Source organism: Amphibalanus amphitrite, unplaced genomic scaffold, assembly GCF_019059575.1.
Source record: "Amphibalanus amphitrite isolate SeventyFive unplaced genomic scaffold, NRLGWU_Aamphi_draft 000139F_arrow, whole genome shotgun sequence".
Classification (NCBI taxonomy): Eukaryota; Metazoa; Arthropoda; class Thecostraca; order Balanomorpha; family Balanidae; genus Amphibalanus; species Amphibalanus amphitrite.
The window spans coordinates 45,520-59,942 of record NW_024881634.1 but is presented as its reverse complement, the minus strand read 5'-3'; the positions used below and the strand labels follow the sequence as shown (position 1 = coordinate 59,942).

Below are 14,423 nucleotides of genomic sequence, written 5' to 3'. Positions count from 1 at the left end.
TCACCTGCCTATCGGAACACAATCCTTCATATGATGTCTCACATCATGACCGCGGAGTGGCACATTTACCCATATCCGCCCACATGCTCGTCATTATGTTACCGCACAAGTGTCATAGAGGCTGCAAAGCACTGCAGGACAGGTGCAGCTAAGCCACAACACGTGTCTCGAGCATTTTTATCCACGCAAAAAAGCCGCAGATGCATGTAAACCTTCCCAGTCCTCAACGTGCAATGACGCATATGTTTTGTCGGTGATATCATTTAATTACTCATTGAATCCTTCAGTCGCCGGAAGAACGCCTGAATAGCGAGCACGGCTCCTCAGAGACAGATAAACGGATTTCCGTTTCCGTCGAAAAGTAGACTTCCTGTGAGAGAACAAAGTGTTCGTAGAAGGACGCATTCCACAACCTCCAGTCACCAGTGAAATGCAGCTGTCTTGTGATGTCACTTGGCAAGTGTCAACAGCAGTCGTGCTTGGCAGGTCTGGCATGTTTGAGCGTTCAACACTTTTCCGTCGTTCCACAAGGAGTTGAGCCGGGATAATTCCGCCGCAGACATCACGCCGATGCGTCGCGTGAGAGTTGCCTCCACCCGAGCAGATTTTAATCACCTCGACCAGTACTGACGGAGGATCAGTGCTCCGGCCTCTGGACGCTCACTGTTGGCCCGTCAGTCAGTCGCTCCGTCTGAAATCTATCGAGAATGACCACCGTCCTTTGACCCCCAGCGGGGAGGAGAGGCGGGCGCGGCGGGCTATGATGAGTCAGAGTTTCCTTCCGCTCGACCTTGGCCCACCGCTCTGAGTCAGTGGCACTCCGGACCTCGGCGCCGCTGGCTGTCAGATGGTGGCACGAGTCACACGCTTGTCATCTCGCCGGTCATGAAACACTACAGCCCGCTGGTCATGAAACACTACGGCCCGCGGGGGAGTTGTCCTGGCCAAGCCGGTGAGTGCCACGAATACCAGGCAGCTAACCAAATGGGAGCAGAAGGAGCCAACACCGGACCGGCGCCGGGTCGGCGTGAGAGAACGCCAGGTGGCAAAGGTGCCCAGCAGCCGTGTCTTCGCATGCCTCATCCCTGACTCAGAGATAATTACGTACAAATCAGGTCAGAAACATGCGCACCTGTCACATTCCCTCGTCTGATCAGTGTCTGAGCAGAGAAACGGCGACTGAGACCGATCCGGGCCTGTCTACCGAATGCTGGTAGAACTCTGGCCCTCACTGAGACTGTCGGGCAGCCCTCTCCCAGCTGAGTCTTTCCTGAAAATACTGGCAGATCCAGAGGCGGTCCTCTCCTGGCACTCCATACTGCCGGCCAGAGCCATCCCCGCGGGTCCTCAGCTCTAGCGGCCGGAGCACGAGACCCAGGCTTTGCGTCAAGACGGACCATGCGTTGGAGATAACCCCAGATCAAACAACACCCGAACGGCCGAACAGCAGCCAGCGTTAGGCAAACCGTAACAGAAGTCCCCGAGATCCACTGTGCACCCGGCACCGTGCAGACCCGCCCGCCGCGCCACTTCTGTGCTGGAGCAGCGCTACCAGCGCGCGGCGGGAACCCGATAACCTGGATAGGATAACAGTCGTGTTATACGCTAGATATTCGATATACCGCGGATCTGGCCGAATGAAAGCCGCAGCTTAGGGTGACCACTGATCCTTCACATTTAGCATTTTCACGACCTCGTGGTTTGAAGGAGATCCTCGCAGGAGTCGGCTAAACTCGCGCAACTATCACAGACCTGTGTATATCGAGCTCACACCTCACTGGCACAGTCGGCACTCAATTCCCAGCAGCACACAGTTAGTCCACTCAGACGTATTCGGCGTCACTGCACCTCTAAGATCTACAGCTACTGCTACTGCGTCTGGTGCGGGCACTTCTACTGCAGCTGACCACATCCTAATGGTCAGATCACTGCACGGTATCAGGACATCCGAGCAAAGCAATGTGGCAGCACAAAGTCTATGAATAGCTAGAAGGCAGGCAAGCGCAAGTGGAAGAGGTATCACACAGATATGTAAGTCTTTCTCCGATGGCACAGATCTTGCGCTCGTAGTCCATAGTTACGTGATGAAAAGTTGAACATAACAGCGTCCTGCTGTTTCAACAAAAATTATTCTACAGTGCAAAGAAATAATTCTTACTTGTAGAGCATGATAAGCCTTACATGTTAAAAGACACCGTTTACAATAAAGCTGTAGTTTAGCAAAGAAATCATGAAGAACAAGAGCAAAGTTACGTTACGTCAGGAAGCAAGCAAGGGCACTGTGATTATCATATAATCTGTAATCATCACTTTCTCAGCAATAACTTTTCCTTGCTCTGAAGCGGCGCGATAGGCACTGCCCAGTCGACTAAGCATCTCTCTTGGTTCTGTCTGCTCCAACAAGCCTGGGTTTCACAGCACTAAGCCTACGCGCCTCTGCCGCCGCGCACACGGAATGAGCAGGCAGGTGCCGGGGCGTGAGTATTGCTACTACCATCACTGTCAGACGGCTCTCCTGCCTGCGTAGGAACTGGGAGTCTCGCTGCTCCAGCCGCCGGCGTCTCTTGCCGCTCACATGAACATGTTGTCGTAGTCTGAGCCGGGCATGCGCAGGTGATCGGGGTCCGGTTCGCCGGGGTGCCGGGGGCGCGGCCGGCCGCCCGGGCCCGGCCCCAGTCCCGGCGGGCCGAACGGGTCGAACCGCGCGCCAGGAGGCACACCGGGCCTGCAGACGAGACGGGGTAGGTCAGGCGTGGGTCAGGCCAGGAGAAGATTGGGTCAGGCGTGCGTCAGTCGTCAGGTGCGGTTCAGGTCGGGCATACGTTGGGTTAAGTCACATTAGGTCTACGTCAAGCGAGGCCACAAGGTGGGGTCAGACGTGGGTCGGGTGAAAGTTTGGCGATTGACGGTTGAAGAACGGTTGGTATGTCGTCAGATGGAAATGTGCGAGGGGCAGTAGGTTAGGCTGGTATGTGGTGTCTGAGTACGAGACGACGCGGCGGAGAAATAGAGGGCGCTGTGTTCCAGACACGAGTCTACACTACGTGGAAAATATGCTTATGTATCTGGATTCTTATGGAGCTATCAACTAGATATGACAGGAAAAACTGTTCTAAATTGCGTTAATTTGACACACTGTTTAGTACTAGCTCAATTCGAACCCGATGCACAGTTTGGAATTCGTGAGCGAAACTAAAAAACAAATTTACCTAAGCCATCATCAATGAGGGATCATCAGCTCGACCCAGGGTCAGTCATTCAGACAGACCCAAAGAGTGGCATAGGTTCACGGCGCGAAACGCGCCCAGACACTCACGGCAGGTTGGTGACGGGCGGCCGCCGGGGGTCCATCAGCATCCCTCCACCGAGACCTCTGCCCAGCGGGTCCAGGTCGGCGCCTCCCACCGCCAGCGGGTGGCTGTGCCGATCACTGGCCAGGGCACAACAGGCGTGAACGTGCTGGTTAACAATGGGGTTCATAGGTGGAACTTTGTGCCGAGCTGGGAGGGCCCGAGCTCTCCAAATTCGACACCGGCTTGGCTTTGGAGCCGCAACAGACCGCAGAGGTCAAGGTCACCGCTAGGGCAGCGGCGGATTTGCTGCGTCCGGGCCCTCCCAGTTCCGCACAAAGTTTCACCCGTGATGGGGTTATACGGCGGGACACGAACTGAGACACGATAAGACACACTGGAGATTACGGAACAGCGTAAGCATATGGATTTCAGAAAAGGGAATGAGGCAGTGGACATGACGGAGAGATAAAATACCTCGATTTCATAAACGTTTGTTCTGAACAGGAGTTATCTGTACAAGAGTTACGGCTATCAATTTCATGGGAGTTTGATGCCCCTTTTCAGTATCAAAGCACGTAAAGGGTAACTTGCTACTTCAATAAGACCAACACCAACTGTTTTAACTTTTTACCGTTGAAAATGAGCCAAGTAACTAGAGTGCAACTAGTGTTCGCATTTGCAAGCGAGAGCAAGGTATGTGTCGTCACCACCAACGACATGGTTGGTGGTGTCCCCACACGCTGGCTTGTCCCCTATCCCCTCCCTGACCAGTCACCTGCCGTATCCGGGGACCCGGAGCGGATCGACGGCCGGCTCCGACATCCTCCGCTCCTGCGACGAGCCTCTCCTGGGACTCCGATCCTGCACGCGCAGGCTGCGGAATCCAGGGGCCAGAGCCTCCACCAGCTCCTGGGTGATCTGGGGACGGAAGGAGGAGCAACTGTCACCGGACACAGTCGGACTGACAGCAGAGTGGTACGATTCAACGGATAAGATCCATCTATAGTGACATTATTGTGGACGTTAGTGAGTTAGTGAACTACTGATAAATCAATTAACTCTAGAAAAGGGCTCGAGGATGCTACTAACCCTTCGTAAAATTTGTCCCATGCTCCGAAGGAGATATCCACTGGACAATTTAATCTTTTTTTCAAACGTCTTCACCTCGCATAAATGCAAACACATAGGTAGCAAGTCTAAGAATGACCCAAAAGTATTTAATTTCTATTCAAGATATGCATGCAAGTGTTCGCGCAAATACGAAAATAAGCAGCACGTGAGAGTCATGTTGACACATTTCCTCATATTTGACATAAGCTAGCGTAACAACAAATGAAAAACATCGCTTGTCGCTCAAAACAGCCGATAAAATGCTGAGTTCGGAAGTAATTTGCATAAGCATAATCACTGTCCCTTACCTGATCTTTCAGAGTTTTTACATCCTTGTAAGCGGAATGGAAATCTTTGAAGTCGTCCGATACCATCTCGGAAATGGGCTTGTTGAAGACGGAAGTAGCATCACTGTCGACTTTCTACAAACGGAAAAACCGAGCGGTCAGTGGTCACCAGGGCAAAACACACGGGCCACGACGGCATATTGCCACAGGAATAAGAACGCCTAAGGCCCAGACAGAACGACTTAACTGCAGCTTACTATATGTAGATGGCGATGCTTGGGTTATTGTCAACGTTTGTCCACGTCCCCGATCAGAGCACTGAACTGAAGAAATATACATGAGATGCGTATCAGTCCGTAGATCTTTGCGCATTCAGGGAGACACAATACCGCCAACGCACATACCTGCACAGATATTTGAATTGCAAAGGATACCCGACTGAAGAAGTCCCAGCTCGTTCGTGTGTGCGTTGTAGGGTTCCGCGAGCAAAATCGACTTGCCTTGCTACTGGCTGTAGTTCCCGTCCGCCAAACATGCCCCCCAGTAGAAAAGAGCGGTTCAAATTCCAAGCCAGTGTCGCATTACTGGTCTTAGATGTATCATGCGTCATTATGGAAGCCTCGACATTTTCTCTCGGAAAGTAAATCCGACAGTAAATATGGAGACGGCCTTTCAATACAACAATCAAATTGTCCAGCTCTGATGGTAGACTCTTGGTACCAGACCAGTATAACGCCTTTTGTGGCGACTAACGGAGCGAGCGAGAGGGTGGGCCTTGCACGTGCGAAATTGCGAGGGGGTACCTCCAACTGACTCGTGCACGGCACCTTACTAACCGGTCTCTAGCGATGTGCCAAATTTGAGCACAATCGGCCCAGCCGTTCTCGAGATCTGGAAGCGGCACCCTGCACGTGCGCACGTGCAAAATGGGTCCCAACTGACTTGTGCACGGCACCCTACTAACTGCTCCGTAACCGTGTACCAAATTTGAGCGCAATCGGTCCAGCCGTTCTCGAGATCTGGAAACGACCCCTGCACGTGCGCACGTGCAGCAGCACCCCAACTCTGGCACATGGATATGCATTACCTAGTGGGTGCCTACCTACATGCCAATTCTCAGCGCAATCGGCCCAGTAGTTACCGAGATATTGCAACAATTACAAAAGTGACACCTCTTCGTTTTGCACGTGGCACGTGCATAAGGGGTCACCCACATGCATCGGGAATAGTGCAATACTTGGTAGAAGGAATGAAGCTACCCTACAGAAATTACCGCATGTAAATCGGTCAAGTGGTTGCTGAGATATAAGCCTCGCAAAAGCGTGACCACGGCCGGCCGGCCGCTCATACTCAGAAATTTCCGTTAATCTAAGGAAAGACTACGCTCGCTTCGCTCGCTCCGTAATCATGTTTCACGTAGGACAAACGACATTCTATAAAATCATTAACCTACATCAAACACTGATCACTAGTTGTATGGAAAGAGACACTCACGCTCATGTTGGTGATGAGCTGTCCCTCGACGACGAGCGCCTTGACCAGGTATCGGCTGCGGTCGCGGCCCACGTAGCTGAGCTCGTAGACGCCCTCCTGGTCGGCCCACCCGGGCGGCAGCACCTCGGAGGAGGCACTCTGGTTCGAGATGCCCTGCGATAGGCGGGAACGACGGGATTACAGTCAGAGGCTGTGCTGTGAGCCGTGTGGCGGCCCTTCACAATCCACGATGGTTACACGAATTCGGCGTCTGGTAAGCGGAAAATGCACGGACAGACCAGGCTAAGCAGAAAAATCGGTAGCAGCATCAGTATACAGCAATTTCAATATAAGTCAAGAAAGAGCCGTTGGTTAACTAACGAACCATAGAATGTTATCAGATACTCTCCACGCATTAAAGATCCATCCTGCTCCAACACAATGCCAGACCTAGCGAGTCCCCTAAAAAACAACAACGGTCACTCCATCCCGTTCCTACCACGGCACTATCCCATCGGTCCGAACCTCTTCTACACATTCTCGGCTCTAGTCTCTACCAAATCACTGTCTCATCGGCCCCACCCTACACCATTGCCACCAGGGCCGTCACGTCAGCCTGGCTTCACCCCGTCCCGATCACAGCACTGACCTGTCAGCCCGGCTATAACCCAACCCAACACACCACGGCACAGTCTCACCCCGTCCCAATCACAGCACTGACCTGTCAGCCCGGCTATAACCCAACTCAACACACCACGGCACAGTCTCGTACCTACCCTACTTAGCCAACCCTGTCCCCACCCACCGACAGGCGACATCCCATATACATAGTAGGTCTGCACCACAAGTACCACAACCCACGTGGCCTTTGATTACAGCGACTGTTCCGTCACTCTAAACCATCCCTATTCCTAAACCATCCCTATACCATACCATATACCCTATACCATCCCTATACCATGACTGTCCCGTGTCAGTGCAGCCCCTCCCTTCCACCTCTACCCCTGCGTCCATCGGCCACCCCGTCTCTCCGTCTGACCTGGGCGGGGTGCTCGGCCTGCAGACCGGACGAGGCCAGCGTCCAATGCACGAACAGCATCGCCGCGTCTGCCGGCCGCTGCAGCGCCTCTCTGTGTGCCACGTGCACCAGCTCCAGGCCGAAAAACGGGTCGGCCATTGCACCGGCTTGAGCTCAGAAACTGAAAGCAGACCAATGGGAAACGTTATCAACTGGTCAGGGTAACTAATATAGGGTGTCCCATAAGTCTCAAAGCTTTTTTTCCTTTTTGTCCTGTGACCGTGCTATAACACCGACTAGGAAAAATGATACCTCAAACGAAAGAGAATGAACGGAAGTTTTGAATTTTCATGTGTGCAACACCACGTCAGTCAGGTGGCCCCCGTTGTGAGTCATACAAGAAAGAGCGAGCGCGAAAGAGCACGCTCTCTGCCACCCTCAACTTCTCCTGATTTGCGGCACTCTGTAGTCCGTTGTCACTTTGCCCGTTTCCTATCGGGTGCAGAGCCTTCAGCCTTATTCCCTGAAACGATCACGGCAAGCTGTCCTGCCAGCTGCCCGGCTTTCTTGTGCGCGTGCGTGATGCTGCGCACATCTGCGGAGGACCCCGGGTTAGCTCGTTCCCCTTTACCGCGGCCTTCTGCAGCGGTCGTTTTTAATAAGCAGTGCGGCATTATGTCATTCAATTCCACTTCCAGGACATATCAATATCGGGAACATCACTCGACAAACACCAGCACCGGATAATAGACAATCATCCGGAGCACAGAACTTCGGTCCATCATCATACTGCACGCCGAACTTGTGTTTCTCTTCTGACAAATCGGCAAACAAACTACGCAATCCACGCTACATTTCATACAGGGCATGGGCAGGTTCTTCGGGCCAAGTAATCCGATCAGTCTTCTCAAGCCCTACGGAACCCCACTTAAAGACTGGTTGCAACACCAGTCACCTCACACGGGTAAACTCCACTCCAAATATAATTTCAGCAAACATAATTTCAAAACGCATTCTCGATACATGTATTCGTAGCAAACAGTTTGACTGTGCAGATTAACTTATATGAAAATGTGAACTGTGTTGTGGTTATGATAACTATAGGTAGGTATCATCTTACAACTTGTTTTTTATATGATATAGGTCAATCTTGTACGACTATGTTCCGCGAGGCGCAATTTCTGGTCCATTGTTAAATGTTATTATTTCTTGTCTGTCACCATTTAGACTGGCGCGTCTCTTTCATTTAGGGTTCCTTACATCCACCCAACTTGACCCCTTCCTACTCGGACAAGCGAGGCAAAGAGGAACCCAACGAGGTAAGAATACAAGGTAGGTAAGCGGCTAGGCTAGGAGCCCAAGGAGGAGAGTGAAGTTAGATAAGGTAAGGTCTTGTTGTCTTGCACCAAAACTTCTAAAATTGTCCGCTTGTGCCAAAAGTTCTTCGTCCGTTTGTGCACCGAAATTTTGGCGCAGTTATGCTGAACCCTGCGCCAAAATTTTGCAGCAATATGCCCATTTCCTGGACATGTCGATGGTAACAATGATTTTTTTCAGTCTGGATCACATGACAATTTTCTAAGTTGATCTCTATGTCATGCTATCATGATATGGATTGTGGTAATGCAAATAGTGTGGTTTTTATACAATTTTCAGAACAGGGTGCAAAAGGCTACTGGATGCAAATATACGCCTCGCGAGGAGGGCGGCGACCTAATTACGCCGCACAACAGAAACCGGCCGTCCGTCCTAACTAAGACCTCCCACTGCCGACCACTGCCGTGCGCGTAACCGTGCAAAACGTGCACAATTAGATGCAAAATGCAAAACAAGCGTTTACGATGCATTACGATGCACATTTCTCTTATCCAAGTGTGGTCTCCATATAAGAAATATAATATCAAGAAGATTGAAGCAGTTCAAAGAGCAGCTACCAGAAGAGTTGTGGGAATGCAAGGGTTAGATTATCCAGAGCGGCTGAGACAGCTAAAGCTTACCACCCCAGTAGGCGGAACTATGGTCAAGCGTACCCATTTTCGGGAACGTATTTTCGTTCCCATGTTTGAGAACGATAAACCCAAATATGGGAACGCCATGTAGGCATTATTTAAAACAAGAAAAAGAACCGTTAAATGACGTCCAAAAAATTTAAAACGATCGTGAACCGCCTGATATTTGTCTCAATATTGTTGGGAAAGAGTTTGATATTGTAAGGCCCATCGTAGTTTCAAATCGTTCCCCTATTTCTAAAGCAGTCCATCATCCGGGCCGCGAGCCCAAATTTGGGAACGCTCTCGTACACTGGCGCTGCAAGCGTTCCTCATTATGGGAACGGCGTACCCAAAATTGGGAACGATTTCACCTGGATTTCACCAACGCCTTTCAGGGGCTCTTTTCATTAACAAGCATCACGTCCAACGTCGCAAATTATTGTTAACGCAACAATCATCAGATGACCTTTCCGGCAAGACCGTCGCATGTTTCGCCCGGTCTTCTGCGCTTTTATTCCCGTCGATCTCGCAGCGGGCACGCCCCCCTCTGCAGGATTACGTAATTCATAACGCTCAGCGATGTTCAACAAGGTCTTCCATACCTATATCCACCGTCCGCGCCGAGGGTGGAGACATGTCAAGCACCTGTCTGTTTATCACCGATAGTTGACGAGCACAAGGAAGTATCCAAAAATGGGAACGCTGAATATGTTACACCCTCAAAACACCTAGTCCCAATGAAAATCTAGTTTTTTCCTTTCTTGATGAGTGTAAGTGGCAAAAGGCCTGGTAGGATGGGCACGAGGAATGATCGAAATCAGCATAAAAATTATAAATAAGCCACACAGAGCGACCTATATAAGAGAAATTCCCCCAAAACGATCACGCTTAGAAACACGGAAGACAAAAACCACGCTAATGATGCTCCTTATAAAACAACTCTAAACAGCTAGCATCCAAATAAAATATGTCTATCTGGGATGATATAATACAGCTGAATAATTTTAAACCACTGAAACTGAGTTTACAACAGTAGTTCGGTAAAATCACTGACGTTCCATGCGGTCGTGCGCCCCGACACCAAATGTCACCAATATTACCCCCGGACTGTCCGCGTGTTCGCTTGCATATGTCAGCATCTGGTGTCGCTAGTATGAAACTTCATAACCAGGCGAAAATTATTATACTTGACCTCAAAATGTAAAAAACGCTTCATTTTCCTTAAAATTGCAAGTTAAATGTAGTATAACCCATGTTTTCACCATTCCGTCACTTCAAAAAATCATTAAAAATATCATTCGACGGTCGATTTCCTTGTGCAACGGTCAGATTAAAGATAATTTTATAGAGACTTAGTGGATACTTAAATTAGCGTGCACTTTTTTGAGACGTGATGCACTAATGAGTTTTAGTGGGCGAACGGCCGAAAAATTACCTTCCGTTCCCATAAATGGGAACGCCCGTTCCCATATTTGGGAACTCCGTTCCCAAAAATGGGAACGTTCCTATATTTGGGTACTCATGACCATAGTTCCGCCTACTGACCCTAGAAGAGAGAAGAGAATGGGGAGACTTACTGGAGGCCCACAAAATCCTCCACCAGCTCCACGAGTGTGACCTCACCCAATTATTTAACGTTAGAAACCGAACAGAACGAGATTACCTCAAACTGTACAAGCCCCACCACCGAACATTGAAGAGAGGAAGATTTTTCTCACAATGAGTTATAAATAAATGGAATATGTTAAGCTCTCACATCAAGATGGCAAAAACATCTAACCAATTTAACAAGATACAACAAACATCGGGCAGACAGACAAGACTGACCCAAGAGAAATCAAACTGATGTAGAGGAACGTGTAATTCAAAAAAGAAATGGGCTACAACATAGGGCCTGTTCCAGCGCCTCCAGAAACCTCCAGAAAGCTCCAGAAAGCTCTAGAATCCTCCAGAGAGCGTTCCAGCGCCTCCAGAAAGCTCCAGAAAGCTCTCGCCAAAGCTCCAGAAACCTCCAGTAGCCTCCAGAGAGTTGAGAGGTCCAAATTTCTCTGGAGGCTCTGGTCTACAATTATGGCGCACATGTGACAATCACGAATGTAAACAAAGGACATTTGACTGATTATTTTACAACTCGATTGTAAAGAAAATTACATTGCTATAATTTTATTTATCTTTTTAACTAAAATTGAAAACAAATTATGCGTTTCAAGAGAGAACAATCGTCATTCTTTTGGTATCTATGACGCCAATCTCCAGAAATCTCCAGATTGCGTTCCAGCGCCTCCAGTAAAACCTCTGGTAGAGCCTCCAGTCAAGAATTTCTTCTGGAGGCGCTGGAACAGGCCCATAGACCTCGACGTCTTCTTCCAGAGCCCAAACTGAAACAACCTTGATTCTTCGTAACCGGACAAATCTTCGAATGGCATTTCTTCGTCGCGCAATTCCTCGTCCGCATTTCTTCGTCCGCAAATCTTCGTCGGCGCATTTATTCGTGTCGCATTACTTCGTCTCGCATTTCTTCGTAGGTGCAAAAATTCGTAGCGCATTTCTTCGTATCCGCATTTCTTCGTCGGCGCATTTCTTCGTCAAGCATTTTTTCGTCCACGCATTTCTTCGTCTACGCAAATCTTCGTCCGCATTTCTTCGTCCACGCAAATCTTCGTCTGCGCATATCTTCGTCCGCAAATCTTCGTCCCCGCAAATCTTCGTCCGCAAATCTTCGTCCGCATTTTTTCGTCCGCGCATTTCTTCGTCTACGCAAATCTTCGTACGCATTTCTTCGTCCACGCAAATCTTCGTCCCCGCAAATCTTCGTCCGCAAATCTTCGTCCGCAAATCTTCGTCCGCAAATTTTCGTCCGCATTTTTCGTCCACGCATTTCTTCGTCCAGTCAAATCTTCGTCCGCAAATCTTCGTCCGCAAATCTTTGTCTGCGCTATCTTCGTCTCCGCAAACATTCGTCCACAAATGTGGTTCAATAAAACCATGAAGAAATTTATCAGAGCATCAGAGTCAAGTGAATGACGAATTTAATGCATGGAATGGTCAATGGATGATCGAAACTTTTTAAGTCAGGTAGATGAGGTCAGTCAGGTGAAGCTATTGTATTTGGGAGCCGACAATTGTAACATTCCATATCATTTGTGTCCCGGACATTCTTTTTTTCGCGGTCGTTGAATGACAATATAATCTCTTGTACCCTCGCCGGCATAGGCGGCGGAACGGGGAGGGCACCGGGGCACCGTTCCCCTCTTGAATTTTGGCCTTTTAACAGTAGCCCTATGGGCGTTGCATGGAAAGCGTATTGGACCAAAAGTCGGCAGTGCCGTGCCCCCCCCCCCTTAATTGAAGATGTTCCGCCGCTACTGCCCGCCGGTCCTATTTGTTTTCTACGGTACACGCCGGCCGAGGGGGCGGGTACGACCCCCCCCCCCCATCGCCGTTTCGCCACTGGTGGAGCTAGCGCGTCGCGGAAAAAACGAGCGTGTGCGCCGCTACGAGCCGCAGAGATTAATACCCGATTTTAAGGCCTTCTAGGTCAGGGGTCGGCATACGGCCCGCGGGCCGGATCCGGCCAGGTGGGTGACGGTTGGATCCGGCCCGCGACCATCTGACGTCCGGCCCGCGGCTGGTATCAGCGACTTACATCGTGTTCCGGCCCCCCCCCCCACACACACACACACACCGTCTGGAAGGTTAAGCGAGTAGACCACGTGAAGCCGCCAAGTGCACGCAGCCAGCAGTCGTTGTCGTTGATGCTGCACTGAAAACAATTCAACCCGCGGATTGCGAGTTGGCCCGAGTATCGCGGGTATTTTGAAGAAATTACCCGCTCTGCGCGAGTTTTTGCTGCCGGGTAGGCTGACTACCCGTTTAGCTTCCCGCGTTTCGCAGAGCATCCCGTTATCATCGTAGCTTTCACCCGCTTCACGGGTGTCAACGCCCGCTATACTCGGGTAAAACAGCAACCCGTCATGCGCGGATACATGAAACCTCCTCTGGCGGGGTCAATCACTCGTCCGCAGCGGGTTGTGGCCGCAGGCGTTACTCGCGCCCACGGAGTAAGCGCATCACGCAGGTTTTGCATCGTGTAACTCGCTGCGCCAAGGTAGGTGACATGCTATACGCAGGTTGCCTTGATCACGCATGTGTCATGGCTGCCAAGTCCTATAACCACACTGAAAACAATTCAACAGTTGTGTGCAGTGGCGCACCCAAGGGGGGGGCCTTGGGGCCCGGGCCCCCCCCCCCGCTCGGTCATAATTAGGAGGCCCCCTGAGCACCGCTTAGGGTACTTTTACACTTGACTTTCCTGCCTAACCTACTATAATTCTGCACAAGATGCACTATCTGGGCAGAGGCCAGGAGGCCCCCTCTGGTAGGCGACCCTTGATGGGCAGGAGGCCCCTTCTGGATGTGAGGCACCTTCTCACAGGAGGCCCTATCTGGGCAGGAATCAAGAGGCCCCCTCTGGCAGGAGATCCTTCATGGGCAGGAGGCCCCCGAGGCTCCCTCTGCACAGGAGGCCCCCTCTGGTAAGCGACCCTTGATGGGCAGGAGGCCCCGTCTGGCAGGGGACCTTTTATGCACAGGAGGCCCCTTCTGGATTTGAGGCACCTCTCACAAGAGGCCCTACCTGGGCAGGAATCAAGAGGCCCCCTCTGGCAGGAGATCATTCATGAGCAGGAGGCCCCCGAGGCTCGCTCTTCACAGGAGGCCCTTTCTGGACAGGAGCAGGAGGCCCCCTCTGGCAGGAAAGCCTTTATAGGCAGGAGGCCCCTCTGGCAGGACACCTTTTCTGCTTAGTAGGCCCCTTCTGCATGGGAGGCTCCCTTCTGCACAGATGGCCCTATCTGGGTGGGAGCCAGGAGGCCCCCTCTGGCAGGAAATCTTATACTGGGCAGGAGGCCCCCTCTGGCAGGAAATCTTATACTGGGCAGGAGGCCCCGAGGTTTCCTCTACTTAGGGGCCCTTTCTGGGCCGGAGTCAGGGGGCCCCTCTGGCCTCTTGCAGGAGACCCTTTCTGGGCAGGAGGCCCTCTCTGGATGGGAGTCTCTCTCTGCATAAGAGGACATATCTTGGCAGCAGTCAGGAGGCCCCCTCTGCACAAAATGTCCTATCTGGGTAGGAGCCAGGAGGCCCCCTCTGGCAGGAGATCCTATATGGGCAGGAGGCCCCGAGACTCCCTCTGCACAGGAGGCCCTTTGTGGGCAGGAGCCAGGAGGCCCCCTCTGGCAGGAGACCCTTTATG

The 14,423-nt window shown here is 51.2% G+C and overlaps 1 protein-coding gene across 8 annotated transcripts; it reads right to left on the bottom strand.

The window, feature by feature from the left end:
* Nucleotides 1–1,742: 1,742 nt before the first annotated feature.
* Nucleotides 1,743–11,549, bottom strand: LOC122382406 (proteasome inhibitor PI31 subunit-like). Of its 8 annotated transcripts, none has more exons than XM_043367669.1 (7): nt 11,525–11,549; nt 7,203–7,362; nt 6,185–6,337; nt 4,712–4,825; nt 4,069–4,211; nt 3,317–3,430; nt 1,743–2,725 (listed from the first exon to the last, which is right to left on the bottom strand). In XM_043367669.1, the coding sequence occupies exons 2-7, from the start codon at nt 7,338–7,340 to the stop codon at nt 2,572–2,574; spliced, it is 816 nt and encodes a 271-aa protein (XP_043223604.1). In that variant the 5' UTR covers nt 7,341–7,362; nt 11,525–11,549; the 3' UTR covers nt 1,743–2,571. The 8 variants fall into 8 exon arrangements, with proteins under 8 accessions (XP_043223604.1, XP_043223607.1, XP_043223610.1 ...); XM_043367672.1 differs by having other exon boundaries at nt 11,466–11,547; XM_043367675.1 differs by lacking the exon at nt 11,525–11,549 and adding an exon at nt 11,182–11,258.
* Nucleotides 11,550–14,423: the final 2,874 nt, after the last annotated feature.

What these genes read in the sequence shown, in the direction of transcription:
- LOC122382406 (XM_043367669.1), bottom strand. Translation starts at nt 7,340, where the DNA reads ATGGCCGACCCGTTTTTCGGCCTGGAGCTGGTGCACGTGGCACACAGA. An exon ending in AGCTCATCACCAACATGAGC is followed by an intron (nt 4,826 to 6,184) that starts GTGAGTGTCTCT and finishes TTCCGTTTGTAG; the next exon opens with AAAGTCGACAGTGATGCTAC. An exon ending in CCGCCCGTCACCAACCTGCC is followed by an intron (nt 2,726 to 3,316) that starts GTGAGTGTCTGG and finishes TCTCGTCTGCAG; the next exon opens with GCCCGGTGTGCCTCCTGGCG.